This window comes from Dunckerocampus dactyliophorus, chromosome 1 (genome assembly GCF_027744805.1).
Source record: "Dunckerocampus dactyliophorus isolate RoL2022-P2 chromosome 1, RoL_Ddac_1.1, whole genome shotgun sequence".
Classification (NCBI taxonomy): Eukaryota; Metazoa; Chordata; class Actinopteri; order Syngnathiformes; family Syngnathidae; genus Dunckerocampus; species Dunckerocampus dactyliophorus.
This window is the reverse complement of record NC_072819.1, coordinates 20,795,661-20,814,926: the sequence shown is the minus strand read 5'-3', so window position 1 is coordinate 20,814,926 and position 19,266 is coordinate 20,795,661. Positions and strand designations below refer to the sequence as shown.

Genomic DNA, 19,266 nt, shown 5'->3' with positions numbered 1-19,266 from the left:
TGACCATTTTTTTTTAGCACAACTGAATAACAGAAAGCTAAAATCTAAGACAACAACATAGTAATTACTGTGAAAAACTATTAAACAGAAATATTACAATGAACACAAATGCTATTTGACATAAGAGTATTGCCTATAAGTCCAGCTAATAAAAAAAATAAAAAACCTATATATCTATGAGGAGCATGGAAAATAAGGCGTACCTTGAAGGGCGTGGCTGAGTCTGGGTTCATTTGTACCATTGGGGCAATCAGAACCACTCCAGCAAAATCAGTAGGCCTTTCGCAGGCCATGAGGATGGATATTGCTCCACCCTGTGTACAAAAAAACCTATAGGCATTATATTGGAAGAGACACAGTAGCAGATGTTGTATGTACATTTTAACATACAATTAGTTAAGTGAGTGATCACAATGGGCCCTCTGCTGGATTTCTCACAGACAATCAGGACTTACAAAAAAAGTACAGGTATAAACAGACAAAAATAAAAATGTAAATAAAGACGTAAATAGGTAACTTAAGTGGGGCAAAACTGACCTGAAACTAACCTGACCTGAAAATTATTATGAATTAATAAAATAACATAAAAATAAAAAATGTCCAGATGGAGTGGGGGGCTGTGTTCAAATTCAAAATGGGGGACGACGATTTTATGTCCAAAGGTGCTGTGTGGGGTCAATATGGCTGGAGGCGGGGGAGGGTCCTGTATACGTAACCTGTCCTCCAACAGTCATCATTATACCAACCAATGGGAGCATATTTGAATGGCATCTGTGGATTGCTATGACATACTTTGATATAACTACTGATGATTATAGTAATTCCATATACGTGTTCTTCTTGCTCTTCCGCATGTAATTATCACGCTAAATAGCACCTTCCCTCTGTTTTCTTCATGCCCATAACCCTGCAACTATCTCAGCCTTGGATCCATCATGATGCTCTACTGGAGTTTCTTGTGAAATTATCCTACTTATACGCCATCATCTCTGCTTTGCTGCAGCAGTCCATTTTCTTGCTGTCCTCAGTCTTCTGTTGAATAAGAATGTGTAAATACAGTAGACCCTGGTCAGTGACATGCAGTCAGGGGAGGCAGAGTGTCATAGAATAATGATAACCTAAAATACATATTAATATTTGTCCATTAAACACTATTATAAATTAGGGGTGTCACAATATATACACGATATTGGGTCACGAGAACAAGACAAAACCGTATTTTATCATTACTTTTAAGAAAACTACAATGACAAAATATAGGGCAAACACATTTTTTAGAATAAACTCAGTCACAAAACAATGGTGCATTTTGAAATGTTTTATAACATTGCATGCATGCCCAAATCATGATGCTTTTCACTGTTTCACAAATTGAAAAAAAAACAAAACTAAACATTTTAAAAGTGAAAATAATGATGGCAGTTGTAGCTGCTACTACTAATAATTCATGCTGATCTGTAGTTATGTAAAGACAGAAGTAAAACAGATTGCAGTAGATTAGTTTTATGTTTACGCTAAAAGAACTACAGGTTCCCATGATGCTTAGAGTGCCGAAACAGAAAGTAGTGCATTTCCAAAATAAAAGCTAATGTCATGTTTTGAAGTCTTATGTAGAAATCGTGTTTTGATTTGACAAATCAAAAGTTTGTTAGTAAGTTTGATCAAATGTAGAATTACTACAGCTTCTGCTGGGACAGTAACACCGTCGAAGCTGTTGAACTCCAATGAAAAAAAAAAGCACCCGCTAAGTGAAGAGTGGCGGTGAGAACACCAAGGTCGATGAGATTTCCAAGTTTATTGTGTGCGTAAAGCACTTATGTGCGGTTCCAGTCCTGCCTCGCGCACTGCCACTACCATATTATTTGTATTATTATTCACAGTAGTGATGCCATAGTTCAGAGTCTGATAGACTTCTTGCTGCCTTGTTCTTGCGAGACATCTTTTCTATAAACAGTAAATATCGTCATTTTAATCTTGTGAGGTTGTGTCTTGTGACACCCCTATTCTGTATGACTCCATTCATTCATTCATTTTCTGTGCTGCTTAATCCTCAATAGGGTCACAGGGGTATGCTGGAGCCTATCCGAGCTGACTTTGGGCGAGAGGCGGGACACATCCTGGACTGGTCGCCAGTCAATCGCAGGGCACTTATAAACAGACAACCGTTCACACTCACATTCATACCTATGGACAATATAGAGCCGCCAAGTAACCTAAAATAGTGATTACAAACATTTTAAACAATTTTTGAAGTATAAATCGCAGATTTTGCAAATTTCCTGTTTAAATACAGGGTAGAAACCCAAGTTGAGGCTATAGTATGACTGGACAAACTTTTTTATTAAACAGAGTCACAAAACAATGCAGGTGTGTTTTGAAATGTGTGTTTAGTTTCCCACAAATTGACGCTAAAAGATATTATTATTGTCAACATTTTTTGAGACCAGATAAACCACTGTTATGATAATGCATAATAATAAATAATAACATATCATAATGAAATATTTCCTTTCATATGTCATCTTTCACTCTGTATAGTTGCAGAATTGGAATTTGTGATGTGTATTTTCTCACAGGCAATTCGTACTGTCTGTCATATTAGCTATTAGTATGCACAGTTTAGCTTTTTCTAGTTACGTTATGCCTTTTTGCTAAATTTTTCTACTTTGCTGGGTTTTGTTTATTTCTGCAATGAGCCACGTTCCACAGGTGGCCCGTGCACCACACTTTGTACACTCATGTGTGTTTGGCGAGTCAGACTGTCTTGGTTTTGCCAGGAAGGTGAGGTGTTGCCTTCTTGGCTCTGTTGTTGCATTGCGGAGGGGTTTATGCAGCTTTCAGACTGGCATCAGACGGACGTTGCTTTTGTACAATTGGAGGTGAAGTGCCACTCTCGCTCGCCTGCGCCAGAGTGCAGAGTTGGAGTGGCAGAGTGCGAAGGTGCAGAGGCACAGGAGCATGTGGTGGATACTTCAAGCAAGAAACACTTCCTGACTTTCACTTTTAATTTGCACCCCTACTGGCTTTAAGTTTAAGTTAAGGACAGGCATGCTAAAGAACTCACTGCTGTCCTTGAAATGTTTGGTCTAACTCAGCATGTCACTGAACCCACCAAGCAGAGGGCACACACTGGATTTGATCATTACTAAGGGTGTTGCTATTTCAAATGTGAATGTTGTGGATGTTGCTTTATCTGATCACTTTTGTGTTTTCTTTGACTTGTCACCCAAACCAGCAATTGGGTCTGCAGTTGTTCAGGGAAGACTCATTAATGACAGCACAGGGACACAGTTTATGGCAAAGATTAGTTTTGAAAACTCGCTATGTTCTAACGTTGATGATCTGTTGAGCTCGTATACATCAAGTGTTGTAAATGTTTTATTGCTCCTGTGAAGGTTAGAATGGTTAAAAGTAAGCAAAAGGCACCATTGAGAAGAGTCTGTCACGGCACAGAAGTCAAAGCTCCAGGTTCATTATGAGGTTTACAAAGAAAAGCTACATGCTTTCAACCAAACCATGTGTAGAACAAGGGGTAGTTATTTTCCTGAAATCATCACCAACTGTAGTAACAACTCTCATGTACTGTTTGCTACAGTGAACAGATTTTTAACAAACCCTCCAGTTTCACTGTCCTTACAAGTCATTTCTACATCTAAGTGCAATTAATTTGCAACATTCTTTCATGATAAAGTTGAAGGTATAAAAAATGCAATAATTTCCACAAAACAAATACAGTAACTATTCTGCAGCCAGCTAAACACCTTGAGCTGTCACATTTCACACCCGCCATTGACAAAACAGTCAAAGAGATCATCTGCAGTCTGGGTCCATCAACGTGCTGCCTTGATGAGTTACCCACTAGATTTCTAAAGTCTGTGCTGAACACTTTGCTACCACAACTCACTCATCTAGTTAACATCTCGCTTCAGACTGAAACATTTCCAAAAGCCCTACAAACTGCTGTCATTAAGCCTCTTCTGAAGAAGAGCAGTCTTGATGCCACAGTGCTGAACAACTATTGGCCCATATCAAACCTGCAAAGTCTTCGAAAAGTTTGTATACCAACAATACCAACTTTCCCCTCTCTAACAATGTGTTTCATACTTTCCAATCAGGCTTCAGGCCCCCTCACAGCACTGAGACGGCTCTGATGAAGAACATGGCCTAGCAGACTTACTTTGTCACTGCATCAAACAGATCAGTGTGTGGATGCAAAACAACTTTCTCCAGCTAAACCCAGACAAAACTGAAATCATTGTCTTTGGCCCACAGAAGCAAAGACAGTGTGATTATCCACCTTGAGACTCTTTCTCTAAAACCTAACCATCAGGTTAGAAATCTAAGGGTAATAATAACAGCCCATTAAATCAATAAGATCAGCATCTTTTTACCACCTAAAAACGGTCTTAAGGTATTAAGACAGGTGTAGAGATACTAACCCATGCCTTTATCTCCAGCAGGCTGGACTACTGTAACGGCCTTCTCAAAGAAGCTGTAAACGAGCTTTAAAACAGCTGCAGTACATCCAGAATGCTGCTGCTTGAGTCCTGACTAGAACCAGGAAATATGACCATATTAGTTATTAGGCACATATTATTATTCATGGCATGATTTGTTGAATTTTATGTCATGATTTTAGAATGATTTTATGTTTCATTGAATGAACTTTTTTTAAATTTTATGATGTGATTTTACCCTTGTTTTCGGTAAAGCACATTGAATTACCTTGTGTACGGATTGTGCTTTATAAATAAACTGGCCTTTCCTTGCCTTGTCAACACGGTTCTAATAATGCCTTGGACACTGTCGCTTCCATATTACTGTATTATCATTCATAGTAGCAATGCCATAGTTCACAATCTGACTTCTGGCTGCCTTTTTCTCATGAGACAGATTTTCTCCAAACGAGAAATCTCATCACGTTTGTACAATCCTCGTTTTCAGTTTCACAGTGTTCTATTTTGAATTGAAAAACCAACTTTTATCCTCAACCGAGCCCAGTTGGTAAAGTACAGTGGAAAAGCAGCCAAAGAATGCAATCTCTGATTGGTTAGCATGTTGGCCACACAGTCAGGAGATGGGGAAGATGTGGGTTTGAGTCTCCATTTGGGCATCTCTGTGTGGGGTTTGCATGTTCTCCCTTTGCGTGGGTTTTCTTCGGGCACTCCATTTTCCTCCCACATCTCGAAAATATGCATACTAGTTTAACTGGAGATTGTAAATTGTCCATAGGTATGAATGTGAGTGTGAATGGTTGCTTGTCTATATGTGCCCTGTCCAGGGTGTGCCCTGCCTCTCGCCCAAAGAAAGCTCTGGTGAGAAAATGGATGGATGGATGTTTGGATGGATGGTTGTTTGACTCCCCTGTTTCAATTCCATGCTTGACAATTGAAATTCAATTGTCAGAACAGCACCCCCCACGCCCCCCATGAAATATAAACAATACATGTAGTGATGTGGGCACCTGAAACATAAGCTGTGGGACTGGACTTTGGACACCCCTGCACTAAAGCAAATTAAGTCGTCTGGCTTCAATAAATTCAACTGTCATTTCCTGTTTGATAGTCAGTAAACAGCCTAATATTCCTTTCTCCATCAATACAGCTCATACCACAACCCTCCATGTGTCCATCATAGAAGATTAATACATACTGTACATAAAAGACTTACATAAAGCAGTATGAAATGAGGAGAAAAAGCCATAATCAGATGCTATATATTTTCAGCAAAGCATTTTGGGAGTTAAATATGGAACAAAGACGGTGATTGAAAGAGGCAGAGAGATGATGAGAGCTTCCACTGTGACAGATAGTAAAGGAAGTTCTCTAATAAGAGTGGGAAGGAAAGTAGGTGAGAGGTTCTGATGAGCAGTGGGAAAACGACTCAAGAGGCCAACAGGATCATAAAACAATCCGGCTTTTGTTGAGGTGGGTGGGAATTTCCATCCTGCTGTGTTTTTTTTTTCTTTTTTTGCAGTGTTGGGTCTAAAGAGAATTGGAGCAATGTAAAGAAAGCCTCAGGATACTGGGGATACACCCGTGCTGAGATGTAGAGCTGACAGTCCTATTTGACACCAGTATGGTTATACAGTATGTAGGTGCAACACGATGACTCTGCACCAATCAATCTCCAGCTCTCTCTTTCTGGACACTAATTAGCTGCAACTTTTGTTTATGTGAGCAGTCTTTGTCACTTGTATGAATATTCATCAGGCTGGGGCCCCAGTGACGGGTTTGCTCACTCGCTGCAAAGAGCAGCTAAGTAGTTCTCACCAGAAATTCTCACTTTGAAAAGACACACACAGCACACACTCGTAGGTCTGCTTGCTTGCATGCCAATCATTGAAAACACAAACACATGCACGCACACACCCACATGCACACACACGCACGCACACACACAGTATGGTTCGGATTGGCTGATCAATAGGTGGCAAGATCAGAATGATTAGTGAGTTAGGAATTGTACACGACAATAGTAGCCATTGCTACTGCTACATTTATCAGTACTACTATTAGTAGTATAAATATTAGCAGTATAGTAATCTCTTGTTTGTCGTGGTTAATTGGTTCCAGAACCGACTGTGATAAGTGAATTCCCGCGAATTACGATTTCTTATTTATAAATTGAATATTTTTGTAGTTAGAGCTTAGAAAACATCTTTACGACCTTCTAAATATGTTTTTTTTATATTATTAGAACCCTCTAGACAAATAACACCCCTATAGTCACCTTTACACTCATATTACCCTGTATATTAGATATAACAGAAAGCCATTTAAGACCTAAAATAAGACATAACATAGACTCACAGGTTAGCATTGGAAGAGTCCTTTGCTTTGTTCTGGACTCCGTACTTCCTGCTGTGGCTATTGTCTCATGAATGTAACATTACTGACACCTAGTGACCAGTGTAGAATATTGCATGTGTGTATTATATGCGTCTTCTGAATGCTTTCGGTCTCTAGGCAATTTTTTGCTTGAAAATGCTTAATATAGGCCAAAAATATGTCAAATTTGCTTAAACAATTCATTTTGAAAACCCGTGATGGAGTGAACCGCGAAGTGGTGAGGGACAACTGTAAGCAAATTTGTGTATAATTACATTCCCATTGCATTACATTACAGTGGAACACTACAAGTGGACCGTATTTTTTTCTGGAATGCTCCGAATGTGATCTTTATTTTAATTGTTTGAAGTTACTGTCATACAAGTGTAAAAATAAGTTAGCCAAAAAAGGTAAAAACAATAACGTTGATGAATGACAAAATATGGTGACGCTTGTAAAAGTATAGGGACACCAATGGGACAAAAGTATTGTGGCAACACTTGAATGTTATAGGGGCACCAGAAGGACAAAAACATTGGGACAGCCTTGAATGTGATCGCATGTAACTGATTAATTATACAGTATGTATGTTGTCCAATGTACAAGTGTAAATAGTGGTACAAACAAAAAAACACACAGACGGAACTTTATTGATGAATGACTGCATGGCATCACAGGAAATCTTCTTCAGCTTACTTCACGTAAGTGTCAAAGTAAGTTAACCACTGCCAGTAATAAAGGTAACTACCGAACAGTCTATCTTAACGTTGATTAGGCCTGTCACGATAATCAATAAATCAATTAATTAACCGCATGATAAATAAAAAACAAACTCAAATTTTCTCAAAATTGACATGTTCATGCGTGTTTGTTGGCGCTAGTGAGTGTCGTGAGGAATAACAAGCAAGCAGACGCAAATGGGTGGTTCTCCTGAAAGGGGTACCAGCGAATGAGAGTATTCACAGGCATACCAGTGGCAGTGCGGGTACTTTGAGACACATGACATACAGTGATTTGAAGCCGTAGCCATGTGAAAATATACCGCAAACCTATTGAATAAACACAAGAATCTTTGTTGAATACTTTCTTTGTGCCCATTGTATAAAACACAATCTGATGCCAATTTCAGCCCGTGCGCATCGTCATTTTGTGACATGAAAAGGTATGTGACAAAGACAAATAAATAATACACAACGGTGGAACATAGGTTTTAGTTGATTCCCAAAGTATAACACCTCATTGTGCACAACAAACATTTTGCTGCATCCAAAACATATAGTTTCTCAAAACTCTGACAAAACATGACACCTCATTGAAAGTAAACAGAGAATTCCATACAATGTTGCTAAGAGTGAAGCAAGGAAATGCAATCCAAATGAGCTGACGTCTGCATTGACATACAATGTAAGAATTTCAGGGTTATTTCCCTGTTTTTTTTTGGTCAATATTCAGACAATAACAGAACTGACACTGGAAATATTGTGACTGATTGTGATTTTTATTTAAGTGCAATTTTTTGGCAAAAGCGGAAGAGTCTATTTTATTTTCGTTGGGGTGTTTGTATTTTTTTTTTATGATGTTGTTTGTTTAATTTATTTTATTTAAAAGCTCTTGACATTCCAATTACGATGTTTACTCTTGAGAAATTCAATTTGATTGCTTTTGATATGGTGTACTCACATTATTATGCCATATATTATCATTACATTAAGGAAAAATGGTCTCAAAATAATGTTGACAATATAGTTTATTGGCAATAATTTGTAGGACAATAATCGTCCGCCAAGCTTCGTTATTGTGACAGACCCAACGTTTAGTGACAGTGTGTATATTCCTCTACTTCAAAGCTCCCCGTTGAGGCCACTGTACTGATTTTGGAATATGTGTCGCGAAAAATCCTGAAAAAATCAAATAAAAAGATAAATCCTTTGTTGCTGACTGAACTGAGGTCTTGTGTGATGTCATCTGGTGACAATAGTTTAATGACAGAGCCTTATTTTTCCAGAAATTTGGAGTAAAATTTTATATTGCACAACCTCAGGGCTTTCAACTTTTTAGGTTATGTCTGTATATACTTGTTTTTGTACTGTACCGCTATTGCTATATGCATTACGTCATGCTACTCTTCCCTCCAGCGTCCGTGTGTGTCTCTTGTTTGTAACTGGTCAAGGAAGATGGTATTTTGCTTGTTTGCTAATGTGTAGTTCTGTTTGCTCTCTGTAATACATAAACAGCGTGGTTCTACACCTGCTTTAAATGAAAAGTTCTTGAATTGAACTGAACAGCAGCTCTGTGAGGCAAAACCACATCAGCGGTATCTCTGCAAACATTCTGCTGAACCCCATAGGTGTTTATTTCATTGTCCTCTACTTTGTGCGTCATGCTGGCTGCTGATGAAAAGAAATTCATACAAACAGACTGAGATAACAGTAACAGGATACAGAGCACAGACAAATAGTGGGAAGCAGGAAGAATATGAGGCCTGTTATTAAAACACTGCAGTAACAATGAAGTTGATATGGCCTTGTCAACTTCTGTTTCAAAGGAATGGGATTGAAATACAGAAAACCCATGCCAGACTGGTTGCAATACCATAAGTATACTTGGATATACTTTAGAATAGTCAATGTACAGCTTGTATAGTTTAGATAGTTTAGATTTACTGTCCACTGAAAATGAGTCAATACTAGTAGTCTAGTATACTAGTATTGTCTAAATAGCTGGCAACACAGATAAGATAATTTTGCCTTGCCTAAGCATGGTGGTGGTAGTGTTGTCATCATCTAGGGCTGCATGAGTGCTACTGGTACTGGGAATCTGCGGTTCATTGAGTGGGTCACATGGCAGTTAAAGTAGCCCAACCACACCTATAAGATGCGGTTCTATTCAAGTGTCTTGCTGAGGAAGCTGAAGGTGATGAAGTGGCCAAGTATATCTCCTCGAGACCTGAACCCAATTGAGCATCTGTGGGGCAGCCTCAAGCAGAAGGAAGTTGGAGGAGGGCAAGGTGTCTAACATCCACCAGCTCCACCAGTGATGTCATCATGGAGGAGCAGAAGAGGATTCCAGTAACAACCTGTGCAGCTCTGGTGAATTCTATGGCCAAGAGGATTAAGATACAACATTGGTGCTCACACTAAATATTGACCCTCTGGGCACAAATGGACATGGTCAAAAGCTGTGTACAGAACACTCTAAAATATATTCAGTTTGCTTTTCTATAGTATTGTGTCTTGAGGAGATATAATAAAATTGGGTGTACTCACTTGTGGGAGATACCATAAGGTCACACATTCCAAAAACATGCATGTTGGCTTAACTGGAGACTCTTAATTGTCCATAAGTGGAAATATGAGCGTGATTGGTTGTTTGTCTATATCTTTCCCATGATTCAGGGCACCAATTCCTGTTAGTTGGGATAGGCTACAACACACCAGTAAAACTTACCAGGAAATGCAGTAAGAAATGACAGCGTATTGTGTTTTGTTTTTTGTTTTTTTTAATTGCAGACCGCCTTATCCCAGGGAGCTCTTCCTATCTATTGCAAACACCTGCTTTCCCTTAAAAATCCAACATGCCCTGAGATAAAACAAGATGCAAGCTCCACAGTGGAAAAATAAATCTGGGATTAATTTCTTCTTCTTCTTCTCTGTGTTGTTACTTGAAACACCTCTGCAGCTGTGGCACATAAAAGACTAACACAAATGAAAACAAAACAAAAACTCAATTTGTATTCAGACTGGGCCCATCCAGGTTGTGTTTAGTATACAAAAGTGGAATTAGTTACTTGCTCAATATAAAATGCTGCATACATTAAGTTTGAGGTGTTTCCTCTTTCCGTGGGAGCCCCATCACACATTTCAGACTTACCGGTAGGTATATGTTTAAAATGCTGTACTGTTGATCTACATGATGTGGAAGTGCAATATTCTGAGGTTGGTGTTATCCCTGGTTTCATTTCTACGCCACTCCTCATCTCCTAATCTAAACGGTCAGGTGTGAGAACTTCACAAGATTTCCACAAAATACAGTGGTGTGAAAAAGTGTTTGCCCCCTTCCTGATTTCGTATTTTTTTACATGTTTGTCACACTTAAATGTTTCAGATTGTCAAACAAATTTCAATATTACTCGATGACAACACAACTGAACACAAAATGCAGTTTTTAATTGAAGAAAAAAATCGAAACTGGGTGAAAAAGTGATTGCCCCCTAAAACTAAAAACTGGTTGGGCCACCCTTAACAGCAGCAACTGCATCAAGCGTTTGCAATAACTTGCAATGAGTCTCTTACAGCGCTGTGGAGGGATTTTGGCCCGTTTATCTTTGCAGAATTGTTGTAGTTCAGCCACATTGGAGGGTTTTCGAGCATGAACCACCTTTTAAAAGGTCATGCCACAGCATCTCAATAGGATTCAGGTCAGGGCTTTGACTAGGATTGGTAATGGACTGGTAATTGGTAATTCGTAATTGGTAATGGACTGAATTTTTTAAATTTTCTCCAGCCATTCTGAGGTGGACTTGCTAGTGTGTTTTGGATCATTGTCCTGCTGCAGAACCCAAGTTGGTTTCAGCTTGAGGTCATGAACAGATGGCCAGACATTTTCCTTCAGGATTTTTTGGTTGACAGCAGAATTAATGGTTCCAATAATCACAACAAGTTTTCCAGGTCCTGAAGCAGCAAAAACATCCCCAGACCATCACACTACACACATTTCCGTGATGAAGAACGCAGTTCCACTTCGTTGCTGGAGACAATTAAGTAAAGACTTTGGCTTCTCAAAACAATATGCATTCAAAAGATCAAAACATTTACATCACAAAAATGACTTCTCAAAAAAATTTGATGTCACAAAACGCTTGGCGTTATATATTTGTCTCCCTCCGTATTCCTGCGCGAAGACGCTCTACTTCCGCGACGGAATGCCGCAGCCATCTTGTTTACGTACGTGTTCCACAGCGGAAGAAGATGCGAGTGCTTTCGTCACTTTCACATGAACGCACAGCAACAGTGCGCAAGGATACGACGGGAGACAGATATAACGCTGAGCGTTTTGTGAGGTTTTGAGTTTTTGAGAAGGCATTTTTGTGATGCAAATGTTTTAATCTTTTGAACGCATATTGTTTTTAGAAGCCAAACTCTTAATTGTCTCCAGCAACTAAGCGGAACTACCTTCTTCATCACAGAAATCTGACCAGAACTGGACTTAGGAGACCAAGTGGGGGATAAGTTGCTGTTATGGGACTACACTGCTGGTGGGGATGTCATACAACTTCATGTAAAAAAATCCGAACTATCCCTTTAAGTGTGAGAAGCCGCTGGAGAAGCGGCACTGCTTATCTGCTCTCTACACTTCACAGACAGCTGGTTTGTGAACAAAACACAGTTTGGCACCAGATTCTCTAATATTCATCAAATGTTATCCAATATCCAATTCTTCTTTACTCTTTGCTGATCACCACGGGCACATAACTAGTTAAGGGGGGTGTGTCTCTATGCAGCTCTGAGCGGCGGCATGGGGTGGGGGTGCGGGTGCTGGAGCCTCGACCCCTGACCAATTGCAACAGCATAGGTGTGGGTGGGGTAGCAGGCTGCGGAATAGGAGCGTTTTGGCCGAGAGGAGAAGAATGCAGATTTACCCTGTGAACACCTCGAGATTTATGGAGTATTTGGGTAAAAGAAACTTACTGTTCGGTTGTGCCCCATTGGGAACCAATAACATTTTAAAAGCCTCTGAAATGATTAGGACAGGGCCCATTTAAATTGTACATCCACCACAACTGTAACAAGTCACTCAGCCAGCCAAACACGGGCTGGTAATAAAAGGAAGTGTCACTATATTGTACGTGTCCCATTTGCTACAATTGTGAGTTTATCACAACAAATAAGATGTGATGTGCTAGTTGCCCCACTAAAGTGTAGAAAAACATGCCTCTTACCATGGAATGGCCCACAATGAATACAGGCAGGTCAGGGTGGCGAGACTTCATCACGTCGATGTGTTGCAGTGAGTCGCGGATGTACACCTGGAAGTCCTTGATGTTCATCCTGTCACCTTCACTCTGACCGTGGCCGACTGAGGTGGTAAAAAAACAAGTCAAGTCAATATTACTTTTGTAGCCCCAATTCACAGAAGTCATGTCAAAGCACATGTGAAGCAGGTGTGCCACCACACAGGCACTTTGGTGACGGAGGCGAGGAAACACCTCTTCCAGGGAAGGCTTACAACAATAATTGCACCGGACGTTAAAAGGATGACGAGGAGGTGGTCGATCAACAATCTCTTTATTGTAAAAAGAAAATATGCTATTGTCGGCCAGACCAAGCCAAAACAACATCAGTAAACTCAACTGTCCTTTCTACACGCAGCCACACACAGTCAGGACACAGCACGTCACATTCAGACGGTCAGTCGAAAATCTTGCATAGTGCAAGCGTGCAGCTACTATTATAAGAAAAGGCGGTACATATGTACACTGAAAAGTGTTCATAGGGACATGTATGAAGGTATGTGTGCAGGCATACATGGTAGAGAGGCACATGCAGCAGAAGAAACTGAGGGGTGATGCCAGTTGCTATGGGAACCATTGATCCAGTTACACCAGTGAGCTCCTTAAGTATTCACGTCACGTGCATCTGACACCTTCTTCATCTTGTGCGCTTTTAATGCGTAGAAGACTCCATTTGTCAATCCACGCCAATCAACATCAATTTGCAGTTGCAGTGATTACTGATTGCAGGAGCATGTTTGCTTTTTTTCTAGTTGTAGACTTCTGTTAAAATGTGCTTTAGTTTTTAGTATATGCATGCTGCAGGCTTTAATAAATGATGCTGCTCGGCAGTAAAATAGACAAGGGAAGCTGGGTTTGACAGGCTTTTAATAAAAGGCTAACTTTACTGTGCTGACAGTAATGATGACAAAATGGTCAGCAGGGGCTTGTTCCACTTCACTATTTTCTTCTCTGAGTGTGAGTTATTATCATAATTCACAATGCCTTCAACCTTTCTGCACATTTTTCTTCTCAATCATAGCAACGTCACCATAAAGATTGCTTTTTTTTTGGTAAAATTTGCTATTGTTTGATCTTTCATGAGCAAACATGCTCAAAATAAAGTGCTTAAATTCATGCTAGCGCTCTTCTTTTAAGCTAAGCGCTAACATGCTGACACGGCTAAAATGTTTACCCTATTAGCTTTTTCAGCCTTGTAGCATGCTTGCATGACGTTAACGCCAAGCTATACTGGGGGTAAAACAGCGACAAAAACACTTGTAAATACTAATAAAAGTATTTAATAAAAGTATTTAATGCTAATAATCAGAAGGCTAGCTTAAAAACATAGTTGTCTCCCTTTAAGCAGTGGTTAAGTGGTTAAAGGCATGCCAGCATGCTACTAATGCTACGATGAATGAATGCTGCTACTTTGTTGTTTGTAGCTTCAGTTTTTTTTTATCGTCGTTTGTTAGCGAGCAAGATTGTCCAACACGACAAAAACATAACTTACTAAAAGCACTGGTTTTCAAGTGTGGAATAGTAAGCCTCCCCTCAGAGAATATAACAACAAGTTTGGGCCTACCCGACTCCACAAAAAACTGATTTTATGGAACGTGTTATGTGGAGACTGCTTACTCTCTCACTGTAGGAAGTAAAAATCTGTTCATTTTGCCTTGAAATATAAGCTTAACAGGTTAGAGATGTATGTTTTTTTTTATTTTTCTCAAGCGGCAGCACCTTCCCTGAAGTCTTCACTGCGCTGCTATAAATGTGTTAATAAGAATGAATTACTAGCGGAGAGCCAATACGAATACAGAGCTAACATTTCAACTTCCATGGCACTGATTGAAATTAGAGGAAAAAAAATAGACCAAATAAAGTGTGCAGCTGCACTATTTATGGATCTGAAGAAAGCTTTCGATACAATTAACCACAACATTGTTAATTACAAAATTAGAACGGTATGGGATAAGAGGGTTAGTGTTGAATTGGGTTCAAAGCTAACTCGCTAACAGGAAGCAATATGTGAAGCTGGGAGAATATACTTCAGCATGCTTCATTAAATATATCGTGCGGGTCAATACTGAGACCGTAACTGTTCAACCTATATATAAATGACATTTGTAAAGCCACAAAAGACCTAAAGCTAGTACTATTTGCAGACAATACTACTGCCTTGTATTCTGGACATAGCAACCAAGAGCTAATTAAACAAAACATCACAGATGAAATGACTACACGAAAAAGATGCTTTGATAAAAACAGATTATCCCTGAACCTAAGTAAAACTAAGATACTGCTATTTGGTAATAGCAGAAAGAATATATATACGCAAATACAAATTGATGGAGTGGACATCGAAAAGGTGAACAAAAACACATTTCTGGGGACCATTATAGATGAAAAAATGTGCTGGAAATCTCACATCAAAATATACAACATAAAATGGCGAGAAATACATCAATATTGAATAAAGCTAAAGCTAAATTCGTCCTCGATCAAAAATCACTCCATACTCTATTGCTCTCCGGTATTACCATATCTAACTTCTTATTTGGAGATATTGGTAAGTAACTATAAAAGTACACTTCATTCGCTGAAGGTACTGCATAAAAGATCAGTTGGGATAATCCATAACATACAAATCCTCTATTTCTAAAATCACAATTATTAAAATTTGACGATCTAGTCAACTTTCAAACAGTTAAAATTATGCATAAAGAAAACAATAACCTGCTACCCAAAAATATAATACAATTCTTCTCAACACGAGAAAAGAAATATGACCGCAGGGAAACTTTAAACTTAAAACAATTATACGCGACAACAACGCTAAAAATCCACAGCATCTCAGTATGTGGAATCAAATTACGGGAACGGATTGAGCAAGAAACTCAAACAATGCACTAAGATGAGCGATTTCAAGAAACAATACAAGCAGTTGATGTTTGCAAGGAAGAAGAGTCCTGCAACACTGTGTACGTAGAATGCTATGTCTAACCACTACTACACTCACTACTGACTTTTTACTCTTTATTCTTTTGTGAGTACATTGCCAGTACTCACCCTTTATCCAACTATGTTCTGTTCTGTTTCATTTGTCAATGCTATATCTAATCACTACCACACTTATTACTTACTCTTCTTTTTATTGTCATTACTCACTTATTACTTACCTATCAAACTATGTTTTGTTATGTCTTTCATATTATTTATTAGGCTTGTCAAATCAATTAGTTACAATGACAAGAAATCTGACTAAATTTGAAATTGACTACCATTTTTTCTACTATTTATCACAATTACATTATCCCATTAATTTTTTAATGTATTCAACTCGAAGAGAGTGTATTTGGAATACAGGAAGTGAACAAATGTATTGCAATTCATGTGAAACGGATGGGGTAGGATTAAATAAGCTTTGCTTCTTCCTACTCCTTTTGGACATGTGGAACTGTGAATTGTAATATGTGATGCATTCCAATGTAACTTGTACGCATGTCCAATAAATTAAACCCTTACCATGAAGCATAAGGCAAAAGCAAAAATGTGGACTAGCCTACCAAAGAAAGGCTACATTCACATTGTAGTGTATGATGCCCAATTCGGATTTTTTGTTTCATTCTGATTTTTGATGTGGTTGTTCACATTACCAAACAAATGCGATTTGTTAATGTGAACGCAAAGCATCTAGAAAGTGACGTGCATGCGCAAAAGCAAAACAAATTGGAATTGACCTGCAGTGTGAACATAGTCTCTGAGCTAGCTGTGTTTTCCTGGAATGTAAGCACACATCATGGTGTGTGTGTGTGTGCCTGGACGTTGTGTGTAGGTGTAAATATATGCAAGAATGAACGGAACAGTACAGCATACTGACTAGTGGCTCACCATGGTCGTGTGCGAAGACCAGCAGGGACATCTCTTCCTTTAGTCTCTCTGCAATCTCGTCGTAGGGACCACAGTGTTCCCCAGCCCCATGGGCGATGAACACCAGCGCCCTGAAAGGAGCGAATAAAATGCATTTAAAAATGGGGTCAATTGTTGGGGTGCTACAATGCTGCCTCTGTCCACCAGAGGGAGCCACAAGAGCCCAGACAGAGCCCAGAGGGAGGCTGACATCATTGCAGCTTCCCGGTCGGGGGCCACAAAAGCCCATAATTCCTGGCTACACCCCTGATATTGACTGAATGACCCATAAAATCACAAAAACCTATTTTACTTACTTTTGAAGAGAACATACAACACTCGTGAAACTTATATGAGACTTTCAGTGTAAGGCTACATTGTCTGGTGGAGTTCTACCAGGGCTACGTCTCTGAAATAGTTTCCTTCCAGTTCGCGCCGCTCCAAGTGTGACAGCAGTCTTTAGGCCTGTCACGATAACAAATTTTACTGGACGATAATTGTCCTACAAATTATTGTCGATAATCGATATTATTGCAAATTTTTTTAGACCATTTTTTTCATTAATTATATGGCATAATAATGCAAGTACATCTTATCAAAAGCAATAAAATTTATTTTTTGTAACAATACTTAACATTGTAATTGGAAAGTCAAGAGCTTTTAAGTAAAGTAAATTAAACAAAATAATAAACAAAAAAAACAAAAAAAAAAAACCCAATGTAAATAAAATGGACTCTCACTCTCTTTTAGTAAAAATTGCACTTAAATCACAATCCTAACCAAAAACAAATAAATAACATGGAGTATCAAGTCTCTGAAAAGAAAATTGCACTTGAATAAATAAATCAACATTGGGTATCACGACCTTAACAGGAAGGCTTATTCTAGCAAACAACACTGTGAGCGTGCACCATTATAGTGCTGTTTTGTTTATAATTACTTTGCCCACTAAGCGCCTCAGGAAGCGTTGACGGTCAGGACATAGGCTGTGCTGCACCTCGAGCATCAGCTTTTTTTTCCCAGTTGGGAAAATTGGACAGGACGGTTGTGTTTGAGGTGCGCATGCAAGTTGGTCGTATTCCCCTTCTTCATATACAGAAGAATAAACAGCAGAAGCATGTATGCAAACTATAACAACATCAGACAATATTTGAATCAATTCAAGGAACCCTTCAAAGTAATCGCAATCTTGGTAACTTGGATTAATTCTGACAAAAGGTATGGACTTTGAGCTGGAAGGTTCATTAGCAGGAACAATACAAGGGGAGGAGGAGTTGCTGTGTACGTGGACAAACATCTGAACGATCAAATGATAAAGAATATGTAATTTGCTATTGATAACATCTTAGAATGTATAACAATTGAAATCTGTAAAGAAAAAAGAAAAAATGTATTAATAAATTGTTTATATAGAATTTCAAGGTCAAGTATTGGAACGTTCGAGGATTGGATTAAAACAACCTTTACAGTTTTTTGGGGGGATATTTTTGTGTGTGGAGACGTCAATATTGACCTTCTGAATCCACATAAGAACAAGGAAATAGATGACTTCATAGATACAATGTATAGTTTGAGTTTATATCCTAAAATCACCAGACCAAGCAGAATAACAAACCACTGTGCCACCCTTATCGACAATATATTCACCAATGACTTTGATAACAATACCATCAGTGGCCTGCTAATCAGTGACATCAGTGATCATCTTCCAGTGTTTACAATTTACAATGAACATTATAATAAAAGACAGGTGGAGGCTAAAAAGACTTTTCAAAGACTGCACACAGAGGACAGCGTCAGCACTTTCGGGAAAGATCTAGAATAACAAAGATAGGAGAGTGTCTACAATGTAAAAGATGTGGATGAACATATGATCACTCTCTATGCACTTATATGGAGCTCTATGATAAGAACCGTCCCTGGCAAGAAAAGTCCAAGAAGCAAAAGAAAAACAACCAGCCATGGATGACAAAAGGACTAAAAAAATGCCTGTAAGAAGAAGAAAACATTATACAGGACATTCATCATTCAACAAACTAAAGAAGCAGAAAAAACATATAAGACTTAAATAAAAATAAGTCGACAATAATCTTGAGAGTGTGTAAGAAGGAATATTAGTCAATTATTAGATAAGAATAAAAATAACATTATAGCAACTTGGGGCATTTTATAAGGAACAGCAGTAAGAAAGCAGACTACCCTCACTATTTTATGGTTGGAAACACCAATGATATTGCAGATATCAATGAGGTAGTTGAAAAGTTTAACTACTACTTTGCAAATATTGGACCAAAATTGGAAGAAGAAATGCCACAATTCAGGACAATGGAGGAAAGGAATGAAACCATAGATAGGAATCTCAATTCCATGTTTCTCACTGACATAACAAGAAAGGAAATCACTGACATTGTCAATAATTGTTAAGCAAAAACATCAACTGATTGTAATGGAATAGAAATGGAAAGGATAAAAAGGGTTATCAATCAGATCGTAGAACCGTAGACGTACATCAGTAACTTATCATTTCAGACTGGAAAA

The 19,266-nt window shown here is 38.7% G+C and overlaps 1 protein-coding gene across 2 annotated transcripts in view; it reads right to left on the bottom strand.

Annotated features, from left to right (window-relative positions):
- The window catches only part of mgll (monoglyceride lipase), a 51,888-nt gene that overhangs the window by 13,864 nt on the left and 18,758 nt on the right, over positions 1-19,266 (bottom strand). For both annotated transcript variants that reach the window (XM_054770142.1, XM_054770135.1), the window contains 3 exons: positions 16,711-16,820; positions 12,769-12,905; positions 204-314 (listed from right to left, as the gene is read on the bottom strand). In XM_054770142.1, coding sequence (XP_054626117.1) covers positions 204-314; positions 12,769-12,905; positions 16,711-16,820 — 358 coding nt within the window. The remainder of the gene's footprint in view (positions 1-203; positions 315-12,768; positions 12,906-16,710; positions 16,821-19,266) is intronic.